The sequence below is a fragment of the Caretta caretta genome, chromosome 2 (assembly GCF_965140235.1).
Source record: "Caretta caretta isolate rCarCar2 chromosome 2, rCarCar1.hap1, whole genome shotgun sequence".
Taxonomy (NCBI): Eukaryota; Metazoa; Chordata; order Testudines; family Cheloniidae; genus Caretta; species Caretta caretta.
Window position 1 is genome coordinate 62,355,597 of NC_134207.1, and position 18,086 is coordinate 62,373,682.

At 46.1% G+C, this 18,086-nt stretch overlaps 1 protein-coding gene and 1 non-coding gene across 13 annotated transcripts in view; both read right to left on the minus strand.

The window, feature by feature from the left end:
- Positions 1–3,085, minus strand: part of TRIM55 (tripartite motif containing 55) — a 65,726-nt gene extending 62,641 nt beyond the window's left edge. For 2 of the 12 annotated variants that reach the window (XR_012666965.1, XM_075125164.1), the window contains exons 1-2: positions 2,677–3,079; positions 1,251–1,423 (exon numbers count right to left, since the gene is read on the minus strand). Coding sequence is in view for 10 of the 12 variants with exons in the window: in XM_075125164.1 (XP_074981265.1) it covers positions 1,251–1,423; positions 2,677–2,844 (341 nt within the window). In the remaining 2 variants the exon portion in view is untranslated. Of the gene's footprint in view, positions 1–1,250; positions 1,429–2,676 lie in introns of all 12 variants that reach the window. The other 10 variants (XM_075125162.1, XM_075125161.1, XM_048840813.2 and 7 more) reach the window with 8 other exon arrangements.
- Positions 3,086–15,477: 12,392 nt separating this feature from the next.
- Positions 15,478–15,550, minus strand: TRNAA-AGC (transfer RNA alanine (anticodon AGC)). Its single transcript has one exon. It is a non-coding gene; the product is annotated as a tRNA-Ala (tRNA).
- Between the last annotated feature and the right edge of the window lie 2,536 nt (positions 15,551–18,086).

Genomic DNA, 18,086 nt, shown 5'->3' on the forward strand with positions numbered 1-18,086 from the left:
GTGGGTCTCCTTACCCTTCCTCCCCTTGTATACCATCACAGAGGCTGGGAACAGTTTGATACATAAAGTAAATTTGTGACAAAGTTTCCCTTAAATCAGTGAATATGTGCTATTCTTTGTTGGCATTTTTTGTGGTCGATTTGAGATTTTCTACTGAAACTGTCCTACACGGTCTCATTGACAAAAAGGTTTGTAAGATGGCAATTAATGAGGGAAATCTATAACCAACCAACCTGCTTCTAAAAGGCAGCATTCAGCATGAAACCAGTGCTGCAAGCAACCCCTCACTTACACTGAAGTCTGCTTGAGTCGATAAGGATTACTGGCTTGAGCAAGACTGTAGAACTGGGTTTGCTATTTAGTTTTTCTTCTCTGTGATGCAAACGGAAGTATGATCAGTGATGTGTGAGCACATTTCCTGCTTATCACTTGGTAAGAAAGAAAATGGTAATGTTCTATTGCTGGCTCAGTTCTGTATCCAGTAGTTGTTAGTCTTACTTTTTAGGGTTAACTCATGCTTCCCCTCCAGGATTTTGGTTTTCCTATGCACAACTACACTGTGTTGTCATTAACTGTTATTTTTGGCATTTTCATTCTCTTCTGTACAGAAAGTGAGGCCTAAATAAGACTTGATTTCATGAGTTCACATCCCAAGCTTACAGGAGTGCTTTTTAAAAATATTGATGATTCAGTATTCTGATGCAGGATGGCTTCTGAGTATAATTCAGATATTTTTTTTCTCACTCTATTTGTCCCTCAGGGCTTCCTAACAAGTGCTGGCACCTTTTAAAGACAGGAATACATGGACTGAAAACAAATTGTGGAACATGAAAGTTTTGAAAAATTTTAAGACTGAGTAAATGGGCGAGACCCTTCTTTCCTTAGTCACGTGACTAACCCAATTGACTTCAAGGACTCTGCTTGCATGACTAAGGATCATGCATGTGAATAAGGACTGCGGAATCAGACTCCGTGTGGGAAGCAAAAAATCAGCACCTATTTTAACGTTGCATTCTGTCAAGTGATATAGAATAATAAGTGAGGGCTGATTTCATTCCACAATAAAAAGACAGAGGCACGTATGATATCATTCCAGTCTCCAAGTACAGTAAACCTCCACCAGCTCCAAAAGATAAAATGAAATAAACAGAACTAACAACTCACAAAGCAAAGGAAAGAAAAAAAAATGTCATAAGCTGCATCATCTTGTATGGTAAATATTCTTTTAAGGATACAAATTAGTATGTTACCTGGTGGACTCCTGCTTGTATATGTCAATGATATTTTCCACTAATAGGTTCCTTTGAAGTCCATACACACCATGTCTGTCCAGAACCACTTCATGTCTGCAAGAGGGACAGCGAAATCGACCACCTGATGCCATAGTGGTGCCTCCTCTGGTTGGCAGATACGGGTTAGAGGCCTGTTCTTGCCAAGCAGTAAAATTACAGGTGAATAAGGCCACGTATAGCTTTTTTTTTTTTTTTTTTAACACTGTGGTTATTCTAATAATGACCTTAATTTTCACAACACAAGGTGCATATCAGGCCAACTATTTCAGATCTAACCCAAAGCCCACTGAAGTCAGTGAAAACACCCTCAGGACTCCAATGATCTTTGGATCAGGCCCTTAAAGCAGGACTCTCCATTGACCTAACAATCCCCAGATGAAAGTTATGGCCCTACATCACTTCACTTAGCACCTGCCAGCTAATAATATTGCAACAACCTGTGCTAGAGATAAACATACCATTCTACAGTGCTAGAACAAACATACATTTGAAATTAAATATCTTTAAACATTTTTCAGGGCCGCACAGAGATTTTAGGGGGCCCTGGCAAAATCTGGAAGTCAAGCCCCTCCCCCACCCTTCCAAAAAAATTATTATGGAGACGAAAGAGCTTAAGGAGGTAGGGCGAGATGGGATCATAGAAGGCCCAGGCTTGTGTGGGGTCTGCCCTGCGTGTAGCCAGGGGGCTGCTCCGAATCCCACCTCTCCCTGAGCTCTGGAGCAGTATCCCTGATCTTGTTCCTACTTTGGGCTCCAGGCCTAGTGGATTCCCTTGGGCCCAGTGCAATGAGCCCAGTGGCAGTGGTGGCATCTGGACCTGGCCAGGCTGGGCAAGTGGCTCCCCGCACTATCAATGGCAGGCACCAAACCAGAGTGGCACTGCCATCCAGGACACCAGGTCACAATGTTCTCACTCAGATTTGGCCCGGCCACCTCTCCGTCATTTTGGGGGCTGGGGGCAAACTGTCCCGTTTACCAGCCCCCCAACCCCAGGTGACCCTGCCTCTGATAGATCTTGCTGGCTCTAAATACTTGAAATAGAAAAGTCAGTCTGAATAAAAATAAATGCAAAAAATGGGTCAATGTATAAAAGACAAGACAAGGGGGCAGATCCTCTGCTGGTATAAGTTGTCTCTATATATGGATACTGTACATGTAAACACCATATGACAACTCACAGCAGCAGAGGATCTTCCCCCACAGATCTCCAGGCAGAGAGAGCCAAACAGAGATATTTTCTGTCTAAGTAGCTTCTATTTATGCCTTTTTAAAAAACTTGCAAATTCTTAAGAGCAAATAAACTGATGGTGTAAATTCTCCCCTCCCTTTTGCCTTGGGAAAATTATATTTATACCTGCAAATCTTCATATTGAAATAAACCTACCTGGAAAATATCGCTGGCACATTTTCTACACAGGTTATGCTGACAGGGGAGGATGACCACAGGTTTAGTAAACATCTCTAAACAGATGGGGCAAATAAGTTGTTTCTCCAGGTTATCCATGGTTTGCTGCTCTTTGGAAAAGGACTTGTAATTCAGAGAAGTGCTCATCTCCTAGCTGTTCCAAGGTGCATATGTCCAGAATAAAAGAGTACCATCGATCAGTTTCCGGGTTAGTTTCCTTGAAATAATTCCATGGCTTGTGTGATCAAATGTCCTTTGAATTTCTTTCACTGGAGGACATTGTTAAAACAAAGAGCTGAAGGGAGCTGGAGCTGTTTTTAGCAGCACAGCGTCACAAGTTGCCATTCTAACTTGTCCATATATGCAAGTGACACAAGGACAGATTCAGACAGGTGATGGATTACAGAGATGAGAGATCAACATTCCTGTCTCAGTGCAAGGAGGAGGCGGAGGAAGGGGAGAGGAGTTGACAGTTGTCATTGACACATGGCAGCACTCACCCCCTTGGAGAAGCACAAGTGTTAACAGCACAGCGAATGCAATCGAGTTCATTCTTATCTCTGCACCACAGTGAAAATTATAGGGCCCTGAATAACCTGATGTCATTTTCTGGTGAAGCAAAAGACTATTATCAGAAATCGTAATGTATTGTTTAATTACAGTATGAAATAAATACAGTTTTAATAAACTGAAAGGTTACAACAACTACAATGATATTTGCAATAATTTGACTTAGAAGTATTAATAAACTCAAAGCCTGAATTTCAGTAGCGCTGAGTACTCACAAATCTAATGGAAGTCAATAAGAGCTGTGGATCAGTTCCTAAATAATTAGGCCCTAAAAGTGTAATAACTTTAAAAAACTAGTACAAAAATTCTCCTGACTTTATAATTGCTTGAACTTCCTTAGGTAACTGGAACTTAATTTAGAGTGACTATTTGGTCCATTCATTCCATAGCAATTAAATAATTCCAGTTCCTGATTAAAAGCACAAAAGATATATGAAGAGATTTCATTTTTACTAGCAGAGGATAGGTGATAATTGTGCATGTTTTTCTTATCCATAGTATAATCCAAATATATTTAAGCTTTGGACACTGCTGTGTTTATATCTGTTTATTAGACACATGGATCCTTCAGAACTTGGCACTTGTTCTAGAGTTATTTTTAAAATGACAATTTCCCAGATAATTTCTGGCATGTGATGCCTGATCTTAGGGCAAAGCCATCTGTGCTTCTGTTTGCCAATAATTTATCACACAACTGTACAAACAATACATATTCCATCTACAAATTTAAGCCCACTCCCCACACATACTGTAAGGAATTGCACTGTCTGCTTACATACTGTACATGCAATTAACATATTATCTTCAGTGTTATTTGACTATAAGAATAATTAGTGCAATACAGAATAATTGATCAGTAAAGTACCTTATAGAAGGCCTTGTTGTTTACAATAGTTAATGTTCATTAAGTGTTTTGAATAGGAAAAGTGCTATATGAGTGCTAAGTGCTATTAACAAACCCGGTGTACTCTGGGACAAGATGGACCTAAATTCAATAGCAAGGCATCTAGTTTTCATGCAATACCAATGCAGCAGTCTGGAAACTCTGCAGCAGATTCTGATGAATTAAAAAAAATTGATGTTTTTGCTGACATACATATGAAAATGAGTAAAACACTTTGTATGCAAAGTAAGAGAATCACATTAATTCAATTTATTTTAGTCTGCTGTTGATTTTCAAGGTAAAGTCAATGGGGCCAGGATTTCACCCAAAATGTATAAATAAATCAGAGACCTTGTCTACACAAGAAAGTTGCACTAGTTTGACAAAATCAGTTTCAGATCACACCTTTAATGAAACTAGTGCAACTTTCTTGTGCAGACAAGACCTTAAAAGTTGTCAGGGGGAAGTTGTTTTTGCAGCTTGGGGACAGCTGGGAGTTTTGGCACCAGACAGAGGACGTTGGAGAGGGAAGTTTCTGGCAATAGAGAAGAGATGCATCTCTTTCCCTCCCCTCTGTGGGCAGAGTCAGAGATGACTGTTAGTGTCTATGGAAGTTTGAACTCCTCATTCTCTCTCCCCCAGCCCTCAACTAGCTTGTCCCTTCTGCATCCCTCCTTTCCACTGCAGGCAATCTTTAAACTTGGTAGGGAAAGGGGAGAAAGGGAGCTTTTGCTTTACTCAGATGACTAGGCATGTACTTCTAGCCTGTGAAGTAAAGCAGAAGACGATGATCTTCTGAGACAAAAGCTAAATAATATAAGTATCTATGTACTAAAATGTTTATACACAACTGCACAGAAACAAGCAAACCAAACTGGAAGGGCTACTAAATGATGGAGACTATGATGCAGTAGGCATAACTGGAATTTGGTGGAATGTCAGTATAGATGGGTATAATCTCTGAGCAGCCAAGACTGAGATGGAAGAAAAGGTGTTCTCTGTAGAAACATTTATGGTTCCAACAAGCTGCAGAAGAGAGTGGGGGTGGAATTATTTTAGTAGAAACTCACTGATGAGGCAGAAGTGGCTCACAGGAGCCTCTTGTTAATAGGCCTTTGATGGTAAGGAGAATCTCAGCTATGGTGGCAAGAAGTAAGGGGTCTACTTCTGCAGCAGGAGTCCAAGGGAACCTACAGATGCCACCCTAAACACATTTTTAGGTTAAATAAATCAGTTACATTTGAAATGTAGCCCAAAAGAACCATCTAGCTAACCCTCCTTTAAATCTGCAAGCTGGCCCTGTGTGCAATGGTCTGATAATGGTGGGCACGAGTCAGTTACATTGCAGCAGAGAGGAGATGGCAAAAAACTGTTTCACAAGCCCATCTATATTTACTAAGGCTTGTTAAACTGTTCTGCCTTCTAAGTCTGGGACTACACACTTACAGTCTTCACACTGCATGTACGCCTGCTATTGCAGTGGTTGAAGCAGATGCTGCAAGGGAATCTTCCCTTTAAGGAGCACATGGAAGATGTACCACCTCATCCCCACAACCGACCCATCCCTGTTAGCTGCTGCAGCAGCAGACTAGGCAGAGTACAGGCAGGGGCCAGCCTGCTGCTGCACTGACAGTCTGGCAACCCTCCCCTCTCAGTGCCAACGGGACCAGTTCCAGCCTAGATTCTGAAGAACCTCTACTGAGAGGGAGCCTGGAGCCTCACTACCTCTCCCTGACTCCCACCGGAACCCCAGTCCCTGACACCAGCTAGGGAAGACCACCAACAGTCAGGATAAAACTGCCCTCCTCAAAAACCAAAGAAGACCCATTCCTCTAACTACCCAGCCCACCAACACAGAGGATCTACTCCCCATCCCCTATCTCAGCCCACCAATTTGTGTGTTTCTCCTTTAAACATCTCCAGGCTTCATTCCATACCACCTGTTGGGCATATACTACTCACCCTAATTTAATCCAGAAAACCAGTCCCTCTGCCCCTCCAAATCCTCCTCAAGACCCATTTCTGCTGTGACACCTACAAGAAATTGGTCTAGCCGTGATGGCTACACTGAGCAGGCATCTTGGAGGGCTGATTTAAGTTAGTTTATTAAGGAAAGAGAATCATATAATTCAGAGCCATCTAGTTGTGCATATAACTAGCCAGTGTAACCACATGATCTTAATATTGTTATCCTTGTCTTACCTTGTCTTCAAGCCATGGACCATGTCTTTCCATGTGTTTGTGCAGAGCCTAGCTTTACCAAACCTCGATCCCAACTGGGGGCTTACATGCTAAAGCACTAAATAAATAGATTTTTTTTAGAGGAGAGTATCTTACCCAAGGAATGTTATGTGTGTTGTTAAACCCAAGCAGAAACTATCGAAGCAGCGCCTTGTTGCAGTGGAATAAGATATGCTTGATATCACTGAAATAGCTGTAAGAGCCTCTATATTTGTAATAAGTTAAAATTTGAGGCCTGTGGAGTGAAAGCTGGGGAGGAAGTCACCCATGGAAGACTAACAGAACACAACGAGCTTAGAGGGATTTGATGGAGTAGGGTGAGGTTGTGTGGTATGTAGGTTTGAGTTTCAATGCTATTATGGTATCATGGGTTTCAAGTTCAGAGAATTCTCTTATTTTATAGTTTCTTATCTTGAACTTACATTACACAACATTCCTCTATGTTACCCCTGTAAATTCTGCCTTATTACTATCTATGGCAGAAGCAGCTGCCTCTAAGGCTGCATCTTCACTGACAAAAAAAAGTGTGTTTTTAGCACAGAATAATTAACATCCATTAGCTATCCTGCTGCAAAAACATAGTGTAAAGAAGGCACTCCATGAGATAAACTAGGCCAGGCCAACCCCAGGTAGGAGGTATAGCACTGATCTCACCTACTACCTCACAGTAAACACTATAAATGCCGTGTCTCCACTTAGTATTTTACAGTGAGATAACTACCACACATTAGTTCTCTCTATATAAAAAAAGAAACGGTTTTGAGTCGGTGAAGACAAAGCCTAAGTCTTTCTTTATACAATGTTCCCATCATTTATTCACCATTAAATAGCTGTTTTACATTCTTTTACTCCTTAGCTAGTAGCAACATTCTCAACTGCTCTGAATAAATGCAGTGCCAATGCCATGGGGCTCCCGCAGAGAAGCCCCACAGGGGCTCAGCAAGTAGGGACGATGCCATGGAAGTGATACTCCACCACACCTATGCCCATGAACAGGGGATCAACTGGATCTAAGACTATGTCTACATGACAGCCTATATTGCAAAACTTATGTCGCTCAGGGGTGTGAATATTCCACCCCCTGAGAAACATAAGTTACATTGACAAAAGGGCTTGTGTGCACAGAGTTGTGTTGGGAGGAGAGTTTCTCTCACCAACATAGCTTCTGCCACTCACCGAGTAGGGTTTTTTATTCTGACGGGCGAGCTCTCTCCTGTTGGCATGGAGTGTCTTCACTAAGGCCTTGTCTACACTAGTAAGTTTCTGTGCAGTGAAGCAGCTTTCTGTGCTCTAACTCCCGAGGTGCACACACGGCCAAGCCACGTAGTGCACAGAAACTGCGCAGTCGTAGCGCTGTAAAAAGAACACCCCGACGAGAGGCGTCCAGCTTTCTGTGGTGGGGCTACAGCGCCGCGGTGCCAGTGTAGACACCCTGCTCAATTTCAGCCCTGCGATTGGCCTCCAGGAGGTGTCCCACAATGCCTGTTCTTGCCTCTCTGGTCATCGGTTTGAACTCTACTGCCCTGTCTTCAGGTGACCAACCGTCATCCCAACCCCATAAATTCCTTGGGAATTTTGAAAGTCCCCTTCCTGTTTGCTCGGTGATGCATGCAGTGGTCTCAGTGCATCTTTCCAGGTGGCCACACCTGCTCCACGCACCAGGTGATCTCCCACTTGGAGCAATGCCGAGCTGCTGGACATCATCAGCATTTGGGGTGAGGAGGTTATCCATCCCAGCTCCGCTCCAGCCATAGGAATTATGATACCTATAGACAGATTTCACGATGCATGCCAGAAAAGGGCCATGACCGGGACACACTGCAGTGCAGGGTCAAAGTGAAGGAGCCGTGGAACGCCTACCACAAGGCGCAGAAGACAAACCGTTGCTTCGGTGCTGTGCCCACAAGTTGCCAGTTCTACAAAAAGCTGGTTGCGATACTCAGTGGCGACCCCACCTCCACTGCAAAATTCACTGTGGATACTGCGGTAGCTTGCGTGCCAGTCAAGACTGGACCGAGCCAGGAGGAGGAAATCTTGGATGAGCATGTGGAGGGGGAGAGGGACCCAGAGGCACAGGACAACTCAGAGGTCAGAGGTGCATGCAGCCAGGAGCTCTTTTCTACCCCAGAGGGGGCTAGCCAGTCACAGCAGTCAGAGCTTAGTGAAGCACAAACAGGAGAGGAGGCCCCTGATAAGTGGCTTTGATTTTGGGAATCGCTGAAGCGAGTTGTTGGGGGCAGGAGGGTTGCAGAAAGCAGGCTTGTGTCTGCATGATGTGCCTACCACCACATGCCTAGTCTGAGTGGACTGAGCAGAACAGGGTGTTGATTAACTCCTTCACTTCATGGGAATCTGCCTCAGAGATCTCCAAGAAACTCTCGTGGAGATACTGGGCAATCCGCTGTCGCAGGTTCTTTGGCAGAGCTGCTTTGTTTCTTGCCCCATTAAGGGTAACTTTCCCGCGTCACTCTGCTGTCACTGGGAGGAGGGGATCCATTGCTGCACACAGGTGAGCCGCATAAGGGCCACAGCAGAAGCTGCAGTCTTGGAGAAGACCCTCCCTTGATTCCCTGCTCACCCTCTGCAGCAAGATATCTTCCATAATGAACACAGCCTGTGAAAAATGTGGGGACAGGAATGATTATAAGGCCCTCCCCCATACAATGGTGGCTCTCCCCAAGAGCCACGTGTCCAGTGTCCAGTACAGTCCTGGAACACTGATTTCCCCTGCCCCTGCAGCTACTCCCCATTTTGGGGGTCTTGTGGCTCATGTGTGCTTGCCTGGGGTCAACCAGTTAGTGATAAGTATGTGAATAGTGACTGTGTTTTAAATCACTGAATCAGTGGTCTCTGTGTTGCCAACAACATAGGTTCTGTAAAATGTTGCATTTTGGCTTCATAGATATGACTTTGGGAGCCCAGCCTCCCTCTTTGTTATTGCTGGCTGAATGGCTGCGCCGAATTAGAAAGCGGCCATGAAAAACTAAGGAGGACTTTCTGTGTGAGGTTATGATGCACTCTGCGGCCAAAAAACAAGAATTGAAGGAGTGGCAGAACAGCGAGAAGAGGGACCGAGAAAGGAGAATGCGGGGCGCCAGAACGAAGCCACGGAGTGGCTCTTAAATGTTATGGAGCGCCAAGCGGACACACTCCAGGAGCTACTAGCACTGCAAACCGAGGAGCTCCGCACCCACCCTTCTCCGCAGTCGCTGTTGCAAAACTCTTTCCCATGCGCCCCCCACACACCGCTAACACACTCTTATCAACCTCCTGGCTCCAGTCTGTACCCGCGGCATTCCACTCTCCCCCATCACAGTCCAACACTGCGGACTCCATGTCTAGTTGGCAGCCGGTGTCAAGTGGAGTGCCCCAGGGGTCGGTCCTGGGGCCGGTTTTGTTCAGTATCTTCATAAATGATCTGGAGGATGGTGTGGATTGCACTCTCAGCAAATTTGCGGATGATACTAAACTGGGAGGAGTGGTAGATATGCTGAAGGGCAGGGATAGGATACAGAGGGACCTAGACAAATTGGAGGATTGGGCCAAAAGAAATCTGATGAGGTTCAATAAGGATAAGTGCAGGGTCCTGCACTTAGGACGGAAGAACCCAATGCACAGCTACAGACTAGGGACCGAATGGCTAGGCAGCAGTTCTGCGGAAAAGGACCTAGGGGTGACAGTGGACGAGAAGCTGGATATGAGTCAGCAGTGTGCCCTTGTTGCCAAGAAGGCCAGTGGCATTTTGGGATGTATAAGTAGGGGCATAGCGAGCAGATCGAGGGACGTGATCGTCCCCCTCTATTCGACATTGGTGAGGCCTCATCTGGAGTATTGTGTCCAGTTTTGGGCCCCACACTACAAGAGGGATGTGGATAAATTGGAAAGAGTCCAGCGAAGGGCAACAAAAATGATTAGGGGTCTGGAACACATGACTTATGAGGAGAGGCTGAGGGAACTGGGATTGTTTAGTCTGCGGAAGAGAAGAATGAGGGGGGATTTGATAGCTGCTTTCAACTACCTGAGAGGTGGTTCCAGAGAGGATGGTTCTAGACTATTCTCAGTGGTGGAAGAGGACAGGACAAGGAGTAATGGTCTCAAGTTGCAGTGGGGGAGGTTTAGGTTGGATATTAGGAAAAACTTTTTCACTAGGAGGGTGGTGAAACACTGGAATGCGTTGCCTAGGGAGGTGGTGGAATCTCCTTCCTTAGAAGTTTTTAAGGTCAGGCTTGACAAAGCCCTGGCTGGGATGATTTAATTGGGGATGGGTCCTTCTTTTGAGCAGGGGGTTGGACTAGATGACCTCCTGAGGTCCCTTCCAACCCTGATATTCTATGATTCTATGACTCCCAGTACCCACTGCAGTCAACATCCATCCCTCTGTAGTTTAGCCTTGCTGAAGTACAGTACCTGCTGTACTGTACTTCAAAGGACAAGGTTGCATATGATACCTGGACATACACAAATCTTTAACCATCGCGGGACCCCACCTTCTCCTGGGACCCTCCCTTCCCCCATCCCTCTCAGTGCTGATGTGTTTTTTTGTGTTTCTCTTTCCACCGTTTTTTTTTTAATAAAAGAATTGTGTTGGTTTGAAAGCAATCTTTATTCCATTAATTGAAAGCAAACAGAGCCCTGCAAAGCAACAGGCAATTTTCTTAAACCTTCAAAGTGCATTGTCTGCACCAATCACAATCACCTCCCAGCATTACAAGGACTGCACTCCTGAGCATAACAACAAATATTAGTGGGTTTCAGCTTCAAATTGCTGCCTCAAGGCATCCCTGATCCTTATGGCCCCATGCTGCACCCCTCTAATAGCCCTGGTCTCTGGCTGTTCAAATTCAGCTACTCCAGGCACTGAGCCGCAGCAGTCCAGTCCTGAGTGAAGCTTTCACCCTTCCCTTCACAAATATTGTGGAGCGTACAGCATGCATCTATAAGCATAGGAATATTGTCATTGGCCAGGTCCAGCCTCCCATATAGGCAGCGCTAGCGGGCCTTTAAATGGCCAAAAGCACACTCAACAGTCATTCTGCCCTTGCTCAGCCTGTTGTTGAACTGTTCCTTGCTGCTGTCAAGTTGCCCTGTGTATGGCTTCATAAGCCACAGAAATAAGGGGTAGGCAGGGTCTCCCAGGATCACAATAGGCATTTTGACTTCCCCTACCGTGATCTTCTGGTCCACGAAGAAAGTTCCTGCTTGCAGCTTCCTGAATAGGCCAGTGTTCCGAAAGATGCATGCGTCATGCACCTTTCCGGACCAGCTTGCGTTAATGTCCGTGAAACCCCCACGGTGATCCACAAGCGCCTGGAGAACCATAGAGAAATACCCCTTCCGATTAATGTACTCAGTGGCTAGGTGGTTTGGTGCCAGAATTGGAATATGTGTGCCATCTATTGCCCCTCCACAGTTAGAGAAGGCCATTTGTGCAAAGCCATCCACAGTGTCACGCATGTTGCTCAGAGTCATGGTCTTTCAGAGGAGGATGAGATTAACGGCCCTGCACACTTCCATCAACACAAGTCCAACAGTCGACTTTCCCACTCCGAACTGGTTAGTGACTGATCGGTAGCAGTCTGGGGTAGCCAGCTTCCACAGTGCAATCACCAAGTGCTTCTCCAACAGCAGGGCAGCTCTCATTCTCATGTCCTTATGTCGCAAGGCTGGGGCGAGCTCATTACATAGTCCCATGAATGTGGCTTTCCTCATCTGAAAGTTCTGCAGCCACTGCTCATCATCCCAGACATGCATGATGATGTGATCCCACCATTCAGTGCTTGTTTCCCCAGCCTAAAAGCAGCATTCCACTGGGGTCAGCACCTCCGTGAATGCCACAAGCAATCTCGTGTCATAGCTACTACGCATGGTGAGATTAATGTCGCACTCCTCTTGCCTTTGTAGTTTAAGGAGTAACTCCACTGCCACTTGTGATGTGTTAGTCAGAGCAAGCAGCATACTGGTCAACAGTGTGGGATCTAGTCCTGCAGACCGAAGAGGCAGGGCATGCAGTACACAAACCATTGAAAGATGGCTCCAAATGCGGACGAAAGCACAGAGATTGCTAGGATGCAAAGCAATGCATCATGAGGCACTGGGACAGGACCCAGGATGCCTCATGACCCCCTCCGACTTCCCAGAACTCTTAGTGGCAGAAGAGGAAGAGATGCTCTGTGGGAAGCTGCCCAGAGTGCACCGCTCCAAATACTGCTGCAAGTGCCGCAAGTGTGAACATGCTTTTGCACAGGCAGCTGACAGTGTGCACACACAAGAGTGGTTTCCCTTCAGCGTTCTCTGAGCAGCTTTGTAACTCTGACAGTGTAGACATACCCAAACTGTACCAACACAGCTCTACAACTGCAGCGCTGTGTGTATAGACATGGCCTTAGTCTCCTCCACTCACAGATACAGAGGGAATGATCCAGTCCACAGAAATTAGCTCTAGATATGGCTCCTTGACCACGCAACAAAATGAAATTCAGATTAACATCGCAATGCAGTGTTCTTGTGACCATTCTTAATCACCATGTAATTGACGCTGATGCTAGCTTCTGTAAAACTGGGAGGCCAGGTGCCAGCTCAAACCAAGGTCACAAAGTCTACACTGAACACACAATGATACATAGCTGGAAGCTGTCTGTCTCACTTGTAACTTAATATTGATGAAAAAGATATAAGAATTATGAGCAAGTGTACAGAGTTTACACTCTACTGAATGCTTGTGATTTGCTCCATGCATTAATCTTACTTCTAATGTCTGTGTTCCAAATTACAATGTGATGTTCGAGTGGTTGCATTGTGAGCCTCTGTCACTGTATGAATAACCATACAGGAGCGGAACATTAATTAGTGTGAAGAGATGCTCTTGTACAGAAATTGTTACACCCATCCCAGGAGGAGACCCATCAATTCCGTCTGGACTCAGTTTCCCTCCTACAACTGATTTAGTTGGGGATTGGTCCTGCTTGGAGCAGGGGGTTGGACTAGATGACATCCTGAGGTCCCTTCCAACCCTGATATTCTATGATTCTATGAACTGGAAATTCAGTATATTTTGATAGAGAACCTGTCAACAACAGGACAAAAGACTCTTGTTGTTCTTATGCTCTCCTCACCCGGAAGATGAGATACAAAAATGGACTACTCTAAGCAGAGATTGAAGCTCAGAATACATAGCAGGAGGATGACAAAAACCCCAAACCAATGGAACAAAGAATAAGAAAGGAAATCCACTCAACAAGGACACGGGACAGAGCAAACTACGCTGCTCCCCTTTCTTGCCTTTCAACAAAATACGCCTTTCCAGAGACCATCAGAGAAACTCACACATGCCCCTACCTTGCACACCCGCCCATACCTAATGTCTCCGTTCATGACAACAAGAGGAGCAAAAACTGCAAAGGAAAGACGACGAGTTGGCTCCCTTCCCGCCTAGTCAGTGCACAGGTCGAGGACAGCAAAACTTCAGATTCTCTATGCATAGCCCAGCAGCTCCTTCCCAGAAATTCCGCCAGATCGGGCTTCTAGTATTTCTCCGCCAGAAGCCTTTTACACACTACATGCAATCACGGTTGCCCAAAGAAATCCCAGCTCTACAAATGTGATGGACAAAAGCCCAAAACGGAAAGAAATGGAAACACTCCCTTCCACTTCTCCATCAGTTGAGCTCTATGACGCTGAGGAAAGATGGACAAAGAGAGAGCAAACCACTGAAAGGCACACATTGCTACAACCTTGAGTAAAATAGCCCACCGTCAACAGTGCACGCAAAAGGTTGAGCCTGAAGGACAGGGGAATCTTCTTTTCCCCCTACATTCCTCTCCTCCCTGCCACCAGAAACTAGGTCCCCCCTGGCACCTCTGCCCCAGGCAAGAAACACTGAAGACAGCTTGGGGACATAGCTACGGCCAGCCTCTTTTATGATAAAGGCGCCCCGCTACCAGGGGGACAAATGGCCCTTCTGAAGTCTGAGATCAATAGCTAGATGTCTAAGCTGTGAGTGCGGGAAGGCGAAGAAAAAGGAACTCTGCCTACAAAGGCCTAAACTGTGGTCTAGGTACTTGGAAGCAGGTGTGGTAGATGAAAGTAGTGGCAAATGGTGCTTTAAATGCAACAGATTTCCAGCGGCCAGTCTCGCACGAATGGAGAAAAACATGGCAATGGGAGCTCTAAAGAAATGCAGGCAACGAAGACCAACTCCTTCGAGCCGGAGTTGAACCAGCAGCCTAAGGGTTCGCCGAAGAATTAAGCCTACAGTCCTTCGCTCTACCAACTGAGCCAGCAAAAGAAGCGAGGCACAAATGGCCCCAAGTGACTCAAGGGGTCAGGCAGAAGTGCCACTGGCACTAACTGCTAATCACAGGTTTGCCTGTGCCCAGCCCTTGAAAGGAATAAGCGACACACACCTATCCCTTCATCTTCATGCCTGCCCTGGGTGCTGGGTAGCTGCTTCATCCACCCTCAATTCACCCAAAGGGAAGTCCGCACGCATATACCGCTCAAAGGCTCCCTAACAGGCACGGCAGGAAGGCAACGCTGCGAGGGAAGAACGGAACGCCAGGGGGTGCGACGCTAGCCCTGCCAGCTAGCTGGGACGCCGCGTCCTCCTGCTGACCCACAAGGGATCCGGGATTGTCTCCAGCATGCACAGCACACCGCTGGCACCCCAGCCCTGATTCCCACCCGGAATAGGAACAGTTGTGCAACGGAAAAAGGATCCGAGGCTGAAACCTCCTGCCTGGCTCGAAAGGGGCCTTTTAAACCACTACATTTTCTCAGTCCATTTCCCTTCCCCTTCCTCAATGATTGACCAATTCCCTCTCGTACCCTTTCACACCCGACTCCGCTTTCCAAGCCTACCTCAGGAAAAACAAATACAAAGAGGCTCACAAATGAAAAGAACTCAGACACACACTCTCCTGAAAGAGTAGCTGCCCCCTTTGCTTCCTGAGGACGAAAGGCTTACCGCAAAGCCAAGAGCAGTCCGGAACGCTCTTTTCCGCGTAGACATAAATGGTGTATGTGGGGGCAAGTGGGTCGGGGTGGGAAAGGAAAGGAAAAAGATGGGATGGGAGCAAAGAGAAGGGGCTTGGAGAATGCAGGCATTGATCCTGCTACCTCTCGCATGCTAAGCGAGCGCTCTACCATTTGAGCTAATTCCCCGTGGCTTTGTTTGGCACTGCACTGCCTCTGCCATGCACAGTCAACTCAGTGCAAACCCCATCCAGGGAACTCTTCACACCACAAAACAAGTTACCTTTTCGCTTACACACCACCTTGCAAAGGACCTCCACTCAACAAGGACATGGGACAGAGCAAACTACGCTGCTCTCCTTTCTTGCCTTTCAACAAAATACGCCTTTCCAGAGACCATCAGAGAAACTCACACACGTCCCTGCCTTGCACACCCGCCCATACCTAATGTCTCCGTTCATGACAACAAGAGGAGCAAAAACTGCAAAGGAAAGATGACGAGTTGGCTCCCTGCCTGCCTAGTCAGTGCACAGGTTGAGGACAGCAAAACTTCAGATTCTCTACGCATAGCCCGGCAGCTCCTTCCCAGAAATTCTACCAGATCGGGCTTCTAGTATTTCTCCGCCAGAAGCCTTTTACACACTATGTGCAATCACGGTTGCCCAAAGAAATCCCAGCTCTACAAATGTGATGGACAAAAGCCCAAAACGGAAAGAAATGGAAACACTCCCTTGCACTTCTCCATCAATTGAGCTCTATGACGCTGAGGAAAGATGGACAAAGAGAGAGCAAACCATTGAAAGGCACACATTGCTACAACCTTGAGTAAAATAGCCCACCGTCAACAGCGCACACAAAAGGTTGAGTCTGAAGGACAGGGGACTCTTCTTTCCCCCCATGTTCCTCTCCTCCCTGCCACCAGAAACTAACGCCTCCATTCATGACAAGAAGAGCAAAAACTGCAAAGGAAAGGCGACGAGTTGCATCCCTGCCCGCCTAGTCGGTGCACAGGTTGAGGACAGAAAAACTTCAGATTATCTACAGATAGCCCGGAATGCTCCTTTCCCCACAGACATAAATGGTGTATGTGTGGGTGAGTGGGTGGGGGTGAAAAAAAAAAAAAGATGAGATGGGATGGGATGGAAAAAAAGAGAAGGGGCTTGGAGAACGCAGTCATCTATCCTGCTACTTCTCACATGCTTAGCAAGTGTTTTACCATTTGAGTTTATTTCTCAGGCATGATAAGCTATTTCTGATATTTTTTAAAAATACCCCTTCTCAGTTCTTCATTTAATCCCTACTCTTAACTATCTTTTCTCTTTTCTTTTTCTGGGCATTCCTGTTTAACCTCTCTACTGAGAGGAACAGTGCTTTTCCCCAGATCCTGTTTCATATGGGGTTTGAAAGAGGAGGGCTGAAATACACCTATAAATAATTTTGAAATTCTCTTGGATGTGGCACTGTCTGACTCCCATAGTTGGGGAGCAGTCCCAGTTCCTCGCATACACAGGGGTCCAGTGAGCAGGGCTTCACCATACCCAGAGGTACAGTGAACCCTGATCACGTGTATTGGTTAAGAAGTGGGGCTCAGATACTGCCCAGAAAGGCATGTCCTCCCAGAACCTGGCTAATATGTGGGAGGGCTCAGACTGCTATATATGGACATCGGCACCCCATTACCTGGCACATACATAGGGTGCAGGGCGTGGGGCTCAGACACCTCCAAATACCAGGGACCGCTGAAGTCAGCTCACATAGCGGGTAAGGAGAGCAGCTCAGACCCCCCCAATAAGCAAGCCCTATCCAAACCCGGGTCCCATGAGGGGATCAGGAAATTACTCCCCTGAAGATGGACTTCAGGTCCCGAGATGCTGGACACACACAGGAGGAGAATGTTGGGATGACATGCATCCCTGCTGCTATTCTTCTGCAGTTCTTCTCTCACGCATTTTTATGTCACCCTTCCCTTCTACTCCCCTACTCCTAATCTCCATCACCTGGTTCCCCTGTTCCTGTCTACTTTTCCACCCCAACCATTCTCCCATCCTTGTAAGCATCTGCTAATATAATTTATTTTTTGTCAAAAACAAGTTTCAGTGCCTTCTGAATATTCTGAGTACTCAGATTACATTTCCCCAAAATAAAAATACCCCTTTGATATAGGCAGATCAGAGCAATATCCCTCCTTTTTCACTTCAGATTTCAGTCCTGGGTTGACTATCATTAGAGCCAGGTCCTGTGATGAAGAAATAGTTTTCCAGATAGTTAGCTTCTCTCTATATACATGATCAGTGTGATCTATTAGGCATGTGAATAAGCATGTGAGGTTCATAACAAACCTAACTGGAGAAGGAACATCTTTTTAGAATTATATTTTAATTGATCTTCCCTCATAGACTAGTAGGTGCCATGCACTGGGGTAACCCCCAAGCACTGGAGACTGGTGTGGTCCGAGTCCTAGTTTAAGCTCTACCTGCCTGAGCAAAATTAAGTTGCCTTGCCAAGATCACCAGAGCAGCAAGTTCCTTTCACTGAGACTTAAAACTAGCCAAGTCAACCTTTCCAGGTGGATTAATTAGCTCAGCTGGGTTGCAGTAGAACCACCTGATTAATCAGCCTGCCTGATTGGCTGAAGGGAGACAGCAGGCCTGCTTTTAAGCTCAGCAGCTGCAACAAGTAACTAGTTGCCCAATATGTATGTCGTTGTTTATAGCTACAATTATAT